The sequence below is a fragment of the Scyliorhinus canicula genome, chromosome 15, assembly GCF_902713615.1.
Source record: "Scyliorhinus canicula chromosome 15, sScyCan1.1, whole genome shotgun sequence".
In the NCBI taxonomy this organism is placed as follows: Eukaryota; Metazoa; Chordata; class Chondrichthyes; order Carcharhiniformes; family Scyliorhinidae; genus Scyliorhinus; species Scyliorhinus canicula.
This window is the reverse complement of record NC_052160.1, coordinates 19576726-19590835: the sequence shown is the minus strand read 5'-3', so window position 1 is coordinate 19590835 and position 14110 is coordinate 19576726. Positions and strand designations below refer to the sequence as shown.

General features: G+C 47.3%; 1 protein-coding gene across 12 annotated transcripts in view; it reads right to left on the bottom strand.

Annotated features, from left to right (window-relative positions):
• The window catches only part of caskin1 (CASK interacting protein 1), a 684935-nt gene that overhangs the window by 12349 nt on the left and 658476 nt on the right, over positions 1-14110 (bottom strand). For all 12 annotated transcript variants that reach the window (XM_038820500.1, XM_038820499.1, XM_038820502.1 and 9 more), the window contains 2 exons: positions 8074-10317; positions 500-881 (listed from right to left, as the gene is read on the bottom strand). In XM_038820500.1, coding sequence (XP_038676428.1) covers positions 500-881; positions 8074-10317 — 2626 coding nt within the window. The remainder of the gene's footprint in view (positions 1-499; positions 882-8073; positions 10318-14110) is intronic.

The following is a 14110-nucleotide window of genomic DNA, read 5'->3' as shown; positions in this document are numbered from 1 at the left end:
GTCCCAGGTTCAATTCCCGGCTTGGGTCACTGTCTGTGCAGAGTCTGCACATTCTCCTCGTGTCTGCGTGGGTTTCCTCCGGGTGCTCCGGTTTCCTCCCACAGTCCAAAGATGTGTAGGTTAGATGGATTGGTCATGCTAAATTGCCCTTAGTGTCCAAAAAAAAGGTTAGGTGGGGTTATTGGGATACAGGAATAGGATGGCGGCGTGGGCCTACGTAGGGTGCTCTTTCCAAGGGCCGGTGCAGACTTGATGGGCCGAATGGCCTCTTTCTGCACTGTAAATTCTATGATTCTATGAAGACTGTGGACAATGCAAGAGCTGGAAAGTGGAATGAGGCTGGGTGATTACCTGTCGGCAGTTGCTGACTGAATGGGCCCAATGGCCTTCTTTCCTGTCTACCATTCCACGTTGGTCTGGTTCACGAGTTGCACTCAAACTCTGTCAACGTCCGTGCGTCACTCATGCATGGCAGGAAAAAAAAAATCAATCGACTTACTCTGCTACCTGGCCCTCGTCAAGTTTAATCTTCTCCTCCACGGCCTGTAAGGCTGCTGCCAATGAGGCGCTGGTTTCCTCCAGCTTCAGTTGTGCTACTTCTGTGGTGGCCATCTCTGTGGACAATCCGGCTATCGAGGACCTCGGCGGCTTTACCGGGACCTGTTGTGGCTGACCTCCGGTGATCGGTTTAGCTGGGCTCGAACACAGGGATGGTGGTGTGCTTGCTGCTTTGATAGTTGGCTGCTTGGCAGGAGAGGGCACGGGCGTTGGGCCTGCACTCAGGGACTGAAGAATGGTGTGGGGTTTGATGGGTTTGGGGGGAGTCAGAGGGGGAGGTAGGATTGGTTTCGGGGACACAGGGGGCGGGGGACGTTTCACTTCTGAAATAAAGATGGACAGAAATATCGTGTTGAATGACTATCAAGAGAACACTGACCATAGTCAAGCATAGCCAAGTGATCGGCTCAGAACAAGACAGGTTTTCATTGCCTTCCATATATGCAGATTTTTGATTCAAAATTCATCTGCATAGAACCTACCCTCACGTGCATCAGTGACGTGCTGCTTAGCAATGTCAATGTATAACATCATGGCTTCACTCTGTTAGAAAAAAAACACCAACAATGCCAGGCTTGATTCAATGGGTACCATTCTCGACTCTGGGTCAGAAGGTCGTGGGATCGAATCCTACTCCAGCACAAAAGCAGGGCTGATACTGCAGCATCGAGGGGTTGCTACACAGGCAGAGGTGTCATCTTTCAGATGAATCATTGAAATGAGACCTTGATTACCCATTCAAATGGACATTAAATATCCCAAGGCATCAATTTGAAGCATAGCAGAGGAGTTCTCCCCAGTGTCCTGGCCAATAGTTATCCCTCGTTGAACAGTTATCTGGTCATTATCACAGTGACAACACATCAAGGCCAAGTAATTGGCTATGAAGTGTTCTGGGACACCTGAGGTCGTGAAAGGTGCTATCTCAATGCAATATCTTTTTTTTTTTTGTTCCTTCATAAGGCTGTGAGGGCCTGTGTGCCCTGTCTTCATAGCTTGATCCCCATTCCCTTGACTCACCATTAAGTCCCACAGTATGAGATCTTGGATGGACATAAAAACCCTGTGGTGGGCAGCATGGTGGCGCAGTGGATAGCATCGCTGCCTCACGGCGCTGAGGTCCCAGGTTCGATCCCGGCTCTGGGTCACTGTCCGGTGTGGAGTTTGCACATTCTACCCGTGTTTGCGTGGATTTCGCCCCCACACCCCAAAAAGATGTGCAGGGAGGTGGATTGGCCACGCTAAATTGCCCCTTAATTGGAAAAAATGAATTGGGTACTCTAAATTTATTTCAAAAAATAAAAGCCCTATGGTCATATGTTTAAAAAAAAGCACCCAAAATTGCCAAGTGTGCTGCTTATTCTCTGGGATTAATTGATGATATTAATTTTAAAAAATCATACTGCCATTCACATTTGGCTATTTTAGTGTAAGATTAGCACAGCTGTGCACTCCTTTTAAATTTACAGAAATAAATTAAGCAGTTGCGCAATCTATGTTCTGAAAGTAGGCCTCACTACGAGTGTGTGTATTGTGGCAATTAAATGGGCAAGCGGCAAAACATACTCCTTCAAGCAGAGGAACAATCTTGTTTTTCTATTCATTTATGCAAAGGTTCCTATTTATTGCCTCATCCTTATTTGTCCTTTGACGGTGGTATTGGGCCTTCTTCTCGAACCAGTCAGGGTTTGCTGGGTCACCTCAGAGAACAGTTTCGTGTTAAACGTGTTGCTGAGGGATTGGAGTCCAAGACCAGGTAGGAACGGGCAGATTCCCTTCCTTACAGGGCAGGAGTGAACCATGTGGGGGGTTTTTTTTTAACGACAATCCAAAGTCTTCACGGTCACTTTGACTGAAGCAGCTTTTCTGAATTCAATTTCTCAGACTGTCCTGCGGGATTTGAACTCCCGTTCCTTGGACTTTTCGCTCAGACCTCCAGATTATGGTCCAGTCATGGAACCATCTCAACTACAGTACTGCTAAACAGCAGTGCAACAATCAGCATTAAAATGGGCAATTCTACACTGTTTGAAAAAACAATTAAAAAAAAATTGTTGTATTGTGGTTTATTTATGCTGCAATTCAAAGCAGGTTACCATTCAGGGTAGCATTGTAGATTTAAAGGGAAAGTCTCCGAGAATTGCTGTCTGTCTTTTGAGCGCAGCCGTTGAATGGTAAACGGAAAAAGGCAAGAGAAAACCAAACAAAATACTGAACTCTCCTCTGTGTGAATCCTGTTTTGAGTTAATTTGTGAAACTGAATTTGTCAATGCTATGGTGTCTGCAGACAGCTAAATAAATACCAAAAGCCAGGTGTCGAAATTTACAGATGAGCACCTAACATGGTCAAAGCTACAATGCTGTTCTGCAGGCATTTTTTTTAAAGGGTTGAAAGAGTCCATGTGAAAACCTAGATGAGTGTGCAAAGCAATTGTCCACAAAGTTAATCAATGCAAATTTTTATGTGTTGGAGGTGCGATTGGTTGCTTTATATCCCAACAGCGATCAATAGATTTTGCCTCACTTATCCTCATTTAATTCACAGCGCCAGGGACCCGGGTTCGATTCCCGGCTTGGGTCACTCTATGTACCCGAACAGGCGCCGGAATGTGGCGACTAGGGGATTTTCACAGTAACTTCATTGCAGTGTTAATGTAAGCCTACTTGTGACACTAATACAGATTATTATTATTCCATTGAGTATTGTTTTGCAATTTTATTTGATAATCCTCCGTAGAAGCACCTGGAGCTGGTTCATTATGCCAAAGGTCCCGCACCAGCCTCCCCGAACAGGTGCCGGAATGTGGCGACTAGGGGCTTTTCACAGTAACTTCATTTGAAGCCTACTTGTGACAATAAGCGATTTTCATTTTCATTTAATTTCATGAAGCCGGGTGGTTTTAGTTATTGAAGACAAATACAAGGGAGTAGCTGCAGTCCCTCTACCATCTCAAACAGGACAATCAGGCAGCACAATGCCAATTTTCTCAAAAATTCTGATCCTTGTTTTCAATTCCCTCCATAACCCCTTTCCATCTCTGTAATTCCCCCCCCAAGCCACCAGATCTTCCAAGATACTTTTGTGGAGAAATCGTTTCTTTCAGAGGGTTATTAGTTTGTGGGATATTCTTTGACAGGAAGCAGTGGAGTCTGAGTCACTGAATGTATTCAAGGCAGCGTGAGACAGATTTTGATAGGCAAGGGAGTCAAGGGCTAAATGGCGGTGGTGATGTGTGTGGGGGTGGGGGGTGGGTGGGGAGGGTGGGGGTGGGGGGGGGGAGAGATATGAAAGTGGAATTGAGGCCACAACCACATCAGCCATGATTATTGAACGGTAGAACAGGCTCGAAGGGCCAAATGGCCTTCTCCTCGGTCCTATGTTCCTACGTTCCTCTATCTGTGCTCCTCTACTTCTGCACTCTTTAACATTGTCAATTTAATCGCTCCATTCATTGGCGGCTGAATCTACAGTTGCCTGGGGACCAAGCTCTGGACTTCCCATCCTACAACTCCCCAGCTCTCTACCTCGCTTCCCTCCTTTAAGGCGTTTCTTAAAGCCTATCTCTCTGACCAGCTTCTGGCCATTTGACCTAAGATCTCCTTTGCGTCCTGGTTTCCCATAATACCTCTGTGTTTCATTGTGGCAAAGGTGTTATATAAATAATGGTTATTGTTTTTATTCCATGTACCCAATCAATGGGCATTTCCCACGCAACTCTTGTGATTCTAGTACCGAAGTTGCATCCATGTTTCATTTGAAAAACTCACCAGAATACCGACAGTATTCAACATCATAAACAATCTTGTAATTTTGGAATTGAAAATTGACGACAGAGGGCAGTAATGATCAGATATTATTGGGATGTTGATGGTCACCTTTCAGAACTCTTATCTATTCTGTGGTTGTGATGTATGAGGGAAAATTGACCTAAATACAGAAGGGGAACTTGATTTCAAAGGAATATTTAGGACGTTACCGCAATTTATTTTTATTTATTCATGAGATGTGGGCATCGCTGACGACAACAGCATTTATTGCCCATCCCTAATTGCCCTGGTGAAGGTGGTGGTGAGGAGCCTTCTTGAACCTCTGCAGTCCATGTGTTGTAGGTACACCCATAGTGCTGTTAGGGAGGGAGTTTCAGAATTTTGACCCCAGTACAGTGAAGGAACGGGGATATATTTCCAAATCAGGGTTGTGAGTCACTTGGAGGGGAACTTCCAGGTGGTGGGGTTCCCAAGCATTGGCTGCCGTTGTCTTTCTAGGTGGTAATGGTCGTGGATTTGGAAGCTGCTATCGAAGGAACCTTGGTGCGTTGCCGCAGTGCATCTTGTAAATGGTACATACGGTTGCCACTGTCCATTGCTGGTGGAGGGAGCAAACATTGAATGTTGGGGTGTCAGTCAAGCAGGCTGCTTTGTCCTGGATGGTGTCCAACTTCTTGAGTGTTGTTGGAGCTGCACTCATCCAGACAAGTGGAGAGTATTCCATCACATTCCTGACTTGTGCCTTGTGGTTAGCGAACAGGCATTGGGGAGTCAGGAACTGAGTTACTCACGGCAGGATTCCTAGCCACTGACCTGCTCTTGTAGCCACAGTATTTATGTGGCTGGTTGTTAGGAAAACAAAGGTAGTTTTAAGGGATTTATATTGGTTTTGGTAAACATTAGAAATAAAGTATACCTTTAAGCGGGTTTATCTAATGTTTATGTGCCTGGAAGCTTAAAACCTATAGTTAGATTCCTGCTGGACAAAGGTGTTTGTATGTATAGGGGTTGGTTTCAATTCTAACTGTAATTCTAATGTGCATAGAGAGGGTCATGGCAAGGTAAATAGAAATAAGTCGTTACTCAGCAACAGGAGGCCACTTTCTAGAGTGACAGTCTTTCCTTTGCTCTTAGTTTTAACTGGAAGCCAGAGGAGTTGGAGACAGGGGAATGAACATTCTGCCAGAAGAAAGACTGGAGCTGCAAAGACCTTTAGATGGTTTAGGCTTCCTAATGTGCATAGAACAGTCCAGATAACCAGGGAATTGGGACAGAAAGTACATTTAGGGCACCTGACGTTAAGAGAACAGAGATCAAGGTATTGTCCAGAAGAGCACGGTGACATAAAGGTTAGCATTGATCCCTACAGGGGCAGGAACCTAGGTTTAATTCCAGCCTTGGGTGACTCTGTGTGGGGTTTGAACATTTCCCCAGTGTCTCCGGGGGTTTCCTCCGGGGGCTTCACTTTCCTCCCACAGTACAAAGATGTGCAGGTGAGGTGGATTGGCCATGCTAAATTGCCCCTCAGTGTCTAAGCATGTGCAGGTTAGGTGGATTGTCCATGCTAAATTGCCCCTTAGTGTCTAAAGATGTGCAGGTTAGGTAGGGCATGGGTGGGGTGCTCTTTCAGAGAGCTGGTGCAGATTCAATGGGCTGAATGGTCTCCTTCTGCACGGTAGAAATGCCATGCTCCTTTGGTTCTAATTCAAGGAAGAGCAAACAACGTGTTCTGATTTAAAGAGACAATTGCTGTAACTAGATTTAAAATGGGGCAGCAGACTTCAGAGGTAGGTGAAGCCATTTTAATACAGTCTGGGAACTGAGAGTTGAAGCAATTGTGAACAGCTTGTACAGCTGTCAAGACAAGAAAACCTAAAAGGGTATAAAATCCTGGTCTGGATTCACTTTTAAAAGTGGAGTGGAAGCTTTGTTTAAAAGTGTCATTTGGAAAACCTGGTCTGGATTCTAGCATGCAAACCATCTCATCCTCAAGCGGGAGTGGGGATAATCCCTGGCTCAACTCGCCTGTCTTGGGAGAAACTGCCCACAAGGACAGGCTTTTCATAGTGGGGGGGGGGGGGGGGGGGGGGGGGGAAGGGGTGGGTGATGGGTGGTGGTCCAGGGGCTGATGCGAGTGTGGGGCTGCAGTCAGTCCAGTCAAATTGGGAAATACTCGGAAGCTGCCACAGGGGTTGCCAAGTGTGGAGGTGGGCTGTTTAAAATGGCGCCTTGGTGCTGTGTGTCCTAGTTATAATAAAAACAATAGACTCGCCAACTCTCATTCCACACACCCACAAACTCCCCAAACACCAACCATGCCACCTCACGACCCTTACCCATCCCCTAAGCTACACATGTCCCCCAATGCCAAGGAATGACCCTGCCCCAAACAACCCCTATGACCCCATGTACCACCCATGTCGAGATTTGGCACTTCCATGTCCATTCACCCACTGTACTAAAGCAATGTCGGGCTCAGGTGCTTTTGTACTTTAATGAATGACAGGGCTCTCAGCTGAACATACATAATGAAGCTTGGCTGATAGTCCAGAAATCCATTAAACTTCTGAAACACCTGAGCCCCAGGTAAAAACTTGCTTGATTGACAACTCTGGCTTTCTGACTGCTACTGTCAATTTCACAATGTTTATTTACACAAGTTAAATATGCTTCAAGTGCTTGCTGTTTCTGCTATTTATACTTTAAAGGGTGTGGATGATTGGCACTTCTACTAAGCTGCAGCAAAGAGGAGTTTTTTTTAAGAAAGTGTAAAGTTTTAATTGAATAACTACTTTTTAAAAAAACAATTCTTAAAACAAATCCTCCTGTCACTATAGGTGTATTTATTGGCTCTCTATAGGCATGAAAGTGACATAGTTTGACAGAGGGGTATAAAGGGCCATAACAGGAGTGGGAGAGGACACCTTGGCATGGGGAGGCATGTGAGGCCTAAGTAGTGAGACATACCTTCGCATGGGGGGATGGAAAGGGTTCGTGAGGAGGATCTTTTGAACTTCTCTTTCAAAAGGTTCCGTCATGTAGACTATGATTCCTGACAGCTCTACGCAGCTGCGAACCAGGAGTCCTTTAAAGCCTAGCCTGACACCATGAAAATTACAGAGGGGTAAGCCAGATCAGAAGAGACAGATATGGGCCCGCGACCCGAACCAGCCCACATCCTCAACAGGCACTCCGGAAAATCAGCAATATCGGGAATAGGGTCGGGAATCCAGGATTTGGGACCTCCCCGCCATTGTGAAAGGGCTCCTGAGTCATCCCAACCTGGTGAAAATCCAGCCCAATGTTTCAGGTTGAAGACTTTACGTCAGAACGTGACCTGAAGTGTTAACTTTGGTTTCACCCTCCTAAACCTGACCTACTGAGTATTTTATTTTTAGCATTCTCCGTTTTATATCGACTCTTGGACAGATCTGCCACTCATTGACTCTATACTTTTATCCCTATCGTAGTGAGGAGCCTCTCTTCGATGCTCCAACACATTGTGAGAGCTGGGGGTGGGAAGGGGGAGGTGGGGCGTGTGGTGGTGGTGGTGGAAGAATAAGACACAAGTAAGCCCGCGTCTTCAATCCTGCCTCAAGGTGGGTCTATGTCTGGGTTATAAATGATGCTGAGGTGTAGGTACTGCTGTGCCAATTCTGGAATGTAGGAATGTATGTGGGTTCTGGGAGACAAATGGAACGGAGGAGGTTAACTGCTGTAAATGTTAAGAGAAATTGTAAAATGTACCTGGGCTCCCCGGGCCAGGCAACGGAGATTTCTTGGTACCAGCAGAGGGTGGCCCATGTCTCTTTATGCCTGTTGGCTGGGTAAGCGAAGGCTTTGGAGACACAGGGGGTTTAACAGGTCGTTTCGTCTCCCCATCCGAAAGGTGGGACGAGTGCTCCCCGCTGTTCCTCCTGGGGATTTCTCCGACAGTCAAGAAGCTCGGATAGGTTTCGCCTCCAGTCATGTCTGACACGGGCCTTCTTTTAATGGTCCCCATTCCATTCTGAAACATTGCCTGGTGCTGGGCCTCCTGAGGAGATTCCAGTTGCTCCCTCTCCTTGGTTTTCGGTCGCCGCTTCACAGTGTTTGACTCTGTTAAGTGGAACGCTAGGACCTCCTGCTGCTGGGTTGGTCTCGGCTTCCCTCTCCTCTTCAGTGTGCTTGTGAGTTCAAACGCGGTGAAGCTGGAATACTGCTGCCTGAGGGCCTCGGAGTTAACCTGAAGTTGGGGTAGACATTCCGCGATGTCAGGCCTCAGCGGCTGGCGAGGCCGTTGCTTTATTGTCAGGTTCCCGTCTTCAGCAAACGGTAAATTCTCAGAGGAGCTGTTCCTGGACGGTCCGGCCTGATTCACTTGAAGCCTATCCATTGGCGACTCCGTTTCTGCCATGGGTTTGACACTTTCAGGCCTATCTTTCTTTGCGGCAGCGATCAGGCCTGTGACAGGACCACTGATTGTCCGCCTCCTGTTAATAATCTCGCCGTCTAATCCGATCGCATCCCGGGACCTGTCGAGAGGCCCACGCTTCACCGTGGCCAGCACCGTGGCCACTCTGGAATGTTCCGAACTGGTTGGCTGTATCATTTGGGCGTAGGAGCCTCCGTGACTCCTCCCAGTCTTAAACGATCGGTGCAGAGTAAGAGCTCTGGCACCGCCACCGATGGACGACATCTCCAGCATAGCGGCGATACTCTTCACGCTGCCAACACTGCCCGTGTCCACGGTCCCCCCAAAGTCACTGGCTCGCCGCTGCTCCTTGAACCTGGTTTTGGCATCAAAGTCCTTGATGGTCCCGATTTCCTTTTCCTTTGTCAGGTCGTCCGCCAGATTGGTGCTGGATATGGCAGAGCTGGACCGCTTTGGGGGTGGTGGGGGTGGTCCTTTTTTCTTTGGTCTCAGGGCGAACGATTGGCTGCGGTTAACGTTTTTTTCGGCTGTGGACTGGCCTCTCACTGAGTGGCTCCTTGCCACATGCCTCTGAATGGTGGCATAAGGGCCAGCGTCGGGCAAGGCGAGCTCATCCTTGTCTTGCTCGCTGTCCGACATGGCATAGCGGCTTAAACTGTGCGCCCGCTTCTTTGGCCTCGCAGTGTCTTCCTCGGGACCGTCTCCGTGCGGAGGAAGGCAAAGCACCGGAACAGAGACGGGCAGAACAGGGACAGATTGGGCTAGCGGACTAGACGTATGGCCAGGCCCCGTCATTCCCTCACCCTCCACAGGCTGTGGGACCACATAGGCAAAGCCTCTGTGCGTGGGCGACTGTGGGAGTGATCTCGGGGACATCGGTCGGTCTGTCTGCAGGAGCTGGGGGATGGGCTTCACTTTGGCTGTTGCCTGAGGAACGTTAAGCGTCTGTGGAGAGGAAGGCCTAGCCTTGGTGGGCGTCTGCGGTGGGGTAAACGTTGACATTGAGACCAGAGTTTGATGAGTGTGGGAGAAGGACTCTCTTGGCTTCCCAGGTGCTGGAGGTACACTAGCCCTTTGAACCCCTTGGCGGTGACTTCGCCTCGTGGGGCCAACTTGTTCTGTGATGATTGGTCGGTAGCTCGGTCCCTCAAGGTTTTCCTGGCTTTTGGACAGAGTTGCTCTTTGTAGCTGGCCCCCTCCTCCTGGTAGGGGGCCGGCTGTGCCATTCAGCTTTGTCTTGCTGCCACCGCAGTTGTCACTCTCTTGCATGCCCCCGTGCTGTTGGTATGCTGTGCCCTCCGGTGTGGCCACGGTGTGGTTGGCCTGCCGTGGCTCAAGGCCCTCCTTTGCGTCACCGGCACTGGTCATGGCAGCTTGCAGTTCATTGCTCAACTCGCTGTCTTGAAAAGTGGACATCTTGGGAGACTGGCACTCAGCATTTTCACCTTGAGGAGACTCAATAGCCACAATCTCCAAAGACTGTGGGGCTTTCTTCTTCAGAGTGCCAGAGTCATACCGGCTAGCTCGCTGTATTTCAGCCAGTTTCTTTACAGCGAGCATAAACTTCTTCTGATGACCTAAAAGAATGAAAATAATAAACAAATTAACTTCCAGATACGTCAACACCAAAACAACCCCCCCCCCCCCCCCCCCCCCACTACAAACAGTAACTCAGTACAGGGCAGGCTGAATGCTGATATACAATGCTTTGAAGTGATTCTATCTTTCCCCCTCTCTCTCTCTGTCTGTCTGTTTCTCTCTCCTCCTCCCGATCTCTCTCTCCCTGTCTCTCTCTTTCTGTCTTGCTCTCCATGTCTCTGGCTCACTATGTCTCTTGCTCTGTCTCTTTTTCACTCTCTCTCTCTCATGTGTCTGTCTCTCTCTCTATCTCACTCACTGTCTCTCTCCCTCTCGATGCCTCTCTCCCTATCTCTCTGTCTCTCTCTCACCATTTCTCTCTGTCTCTCTCTCACTGTCTCGCTCTCTCTCTCTCTTTGTCTCTCTCTCACCATCTCTCTCTGTCTCCCTCTCACTGTCTTTCTCTCACTCTCTCTCTCGTCTGTCTGTCTCTCTCTCTCCCTCTCTCGACGTCGCTAGTCACTATCTCTCTCTGTCACTATCTCTCTTAGTCTCTGTCTCTGGCTCTCTCTCTCCTACCATCTCTCAGTTGCTCTCTCTCTCTCTCCCTGTCTCTTTGACTCTGTCTCTGTCTCTCTCGGAGTCTCTCTCGCTCTCTGTTTTTGTCTCTCTCACCATCTCTCTCTGTCTCCCTCTCATTGTCTTTCTTTCACTCTCTCTCTCACCTGTCTGTCTGTCTCTCTCTCCCTCTCTCGATGTCCCTGCCACTATTTATCTCCGTCTCTGTCTCTCTCGTTCTGGCTCTTTTTCTCCTACCATCTCTCTGTCTCTGTCTCTCTCTGGTTCTGTTTCTCTCTCTACCCCTTTAGCAGCATTTTTCAATGAAACTTTCGGCAATCCATTCTCTCGAATGAAACACTTTTTAAATGTGACAAATTTTACAAAAGTGTCACCGATAAAAGGTAAAGCTTTGATTTTACTTTTGGTTCTAAATCTAAAATATATTCAGCAGGTCAAACATTCTTTGTTTTCCATATTGTTTCAGATTTGAGCTGTAATGCAATTTGAGACCATTGATTGCACTTTGACCATTATGCACTTTGAAATAAGCCTCTTTGAATATGACAAAAGTGCTGCATGAAACTCTTGTTTAAACAGAGGGTCTGACAATGTACCAATAATCGAGTTAGCATTTGGTAAAAAGAGCAGACAAAGGAACTGCACACAATGCAATTGAAATATTTGAACGAATACTCAGAGGGCCTGATTTCAACTTGACTGTGACCCAGTCCTGGATTAAATGGAACGGTGAGATGTCCAAATCACTGCAGACCGATTTTCAGCTGTTCAAACAATTTTTGTTCACAAGGCTTTCAAACTGCAACTTCGCCCTGTCTGTATTTTCAGTGTGTAGGTAACTTCAACGTGTCCGTAACTGCAAACTGTCTAACTGTAATGTTTCTATAACTTCAACCTGTCTGTAACTGCAAACTGTCTGTAACTTCACCCTGTCTGTATCTTCACCCTGTCTGTATCTTCACCCTGTCTGTATCTTCACCCTGTCTGTAACTTCAACCTGTCTGTAACTTCAACCTGTCTGTAACTTCACCCTGTCTGGATCTTCACCCTGTCTGGATCTTCAACCTGTCTGTAACTTCACCCTGTCTGTATTTTCACCCTGTCTGTAACTTCAACCTGTCTGTAAATTCACCCTGTCTGTAACTTCAACCTGTCTGTAACTTCAACCTGTCTGTAACTTCAACCTGTCTGTAACATCAACCTGTCTGTAACTTCACCCTGTCTGTATCTTCACCCTGTCTGTAACTTCAACCTGTCTGTAACTTCACCCTGTCTGTAACTTCACCCTGTCTGTAACTTCACCCTGTCTGTAACTTCACCCTGTCTGTAACTTCACCCTGTCTGTAACTTCACCCTGTCTGTAACTTCAACCTGTCTGTAACTTCACCCTGTCTGTAACTTCACCCTGTCTGTAACTTCAACCTGTCTGTAACTTCGACCTGTCCGTACCTGCAAACTGTCTGACTGTAATGTGTCTGTAACTTCAACCTGTTCGTTACCGCAAACTGTCTGTATCTTCACCCTGTCTGTAACTTCAACCAGTCTGTAACTTCACCCTGTCTGTATCTTCACCCTGTCTGTAACTTCACCCTGTCTGTAACTTCACCCTGTCTGTATCTTCACCCTGTCTGTAACTTCACCCTGTCTGTAACTTCACCCTGTCTGTAACTTCACCCTGTCTGTAAATTCACCCTGTCTGTATCTTCACCCTGTCTGTATCTTCACCCTGTCTGTAACTTCACCCTGTCTGTAACTTCACCCTGTCTGTACCTTCACCCTGTATGTATCTTCACCCTGTCTGTAACTTCATCCTGTCTGTAACTTCACCCTGTCTGTATCTTCACCCTGTCTGTATCTTCACCCTGTCTGTAACTTCACCCTGTCTGTATCTTCACCCTGTCTGTAACTTCACCCTGTCTGTAACTTCACCCTGTCTGTATCTTCACCCTGTCTGTAACTTCAACCTGTCTGTAACTTCAACCTGTCTGTAACTTCGACCTGTCCGTACCTGCAAACTGTCTGACTGTAATGTGTCTGTAACTTCAACCTGTCTGTAACTTCAACCTGTCTGTAACTTCACCCTGTCTGTAACTTCAACCAGTCTGTAACTTCACCCTGTCTGTATCTTCACCCTGTCTGTATCTTCACCCTGTCTGTATCTTCACCCTGTCTGTATCTTCACCCTGTCTGTATCTTCACCCTGTCTGTAACTTCACCCTGTCTGTATCTTCACCCTGTCTGTATCTTCACCCTGTCTGTATCTTCACCCTGTCTGTAACTTCACCCTGTCTGTATCTTCACCCTGTCTGTATCTTCACCCTGTCTGTAACTTCACCCTGTCTGTATCTTCCCCCTGTCTGTAACTTCACCCTGTCTGTAACTTCACCCTGTCTGTATCTTCACCCTGTCTGTAACTTCAACCTGTCTGTAACTACACCCTGTCTGTAACTACACCCTGTCTGTAACTTCATCCTGTCTGTAACTACACCCTGTCTGTAACTACACCCAGTCTGTAAATACACCCTGTCTGTATCGTCACCCTGTCTGGATCTTCACCCTGTCTGTAATTTCAAACTGTCTGTAACTTCATCCTGTCTGTAACTGCAAACTGTCTGTAACTACACCCTGTCTGTATCTTCACATTGTCTGGATCTTCACCCTGTCTGTAACTTCAAACTGTCTGTAACTTCAACCTGTCTGTAACTGCAAACTGTCTGTAACTTCAACCTGTCTGTAACTTCGACCTGTCCGTACCTGCAAACTGTCTGACTGTAATGTGTCTGTAACTTCAACCTGTCTGTAACTTCAACCTGTCTGTAACTTCACCCTGTCTGTAACTTCAACCAGTCTGTAACTTCACCCTGTCTGTATCTTCACCCTGTCTGTATCTTCACCCTGTCTGTATCTTCACCCTGTCTGTATCTTCACCCTGTCTGTATCTTCACCCTGTCTGTAACTTCACCCTGTCTGTATCTTCACCCTGTCTGTAACTTCAACCTGTCTGTAACTTCAACATGTCTGTAACTTCAACCTGTCTGTAACTTCGACCTGTCCGTACCTGCAAACTGTCTGACTGGAATGTGTCTGTAACTTCAACCTGTTCGTAACCGCAAACTGTCTGTATCTTCACCCTGTCTGTAACTTCACCCTGTCTGTAACTACACCCTGTCTGTAACTTCACCCTGTCTGTAACTTCACCCTGTCTGTAACTTC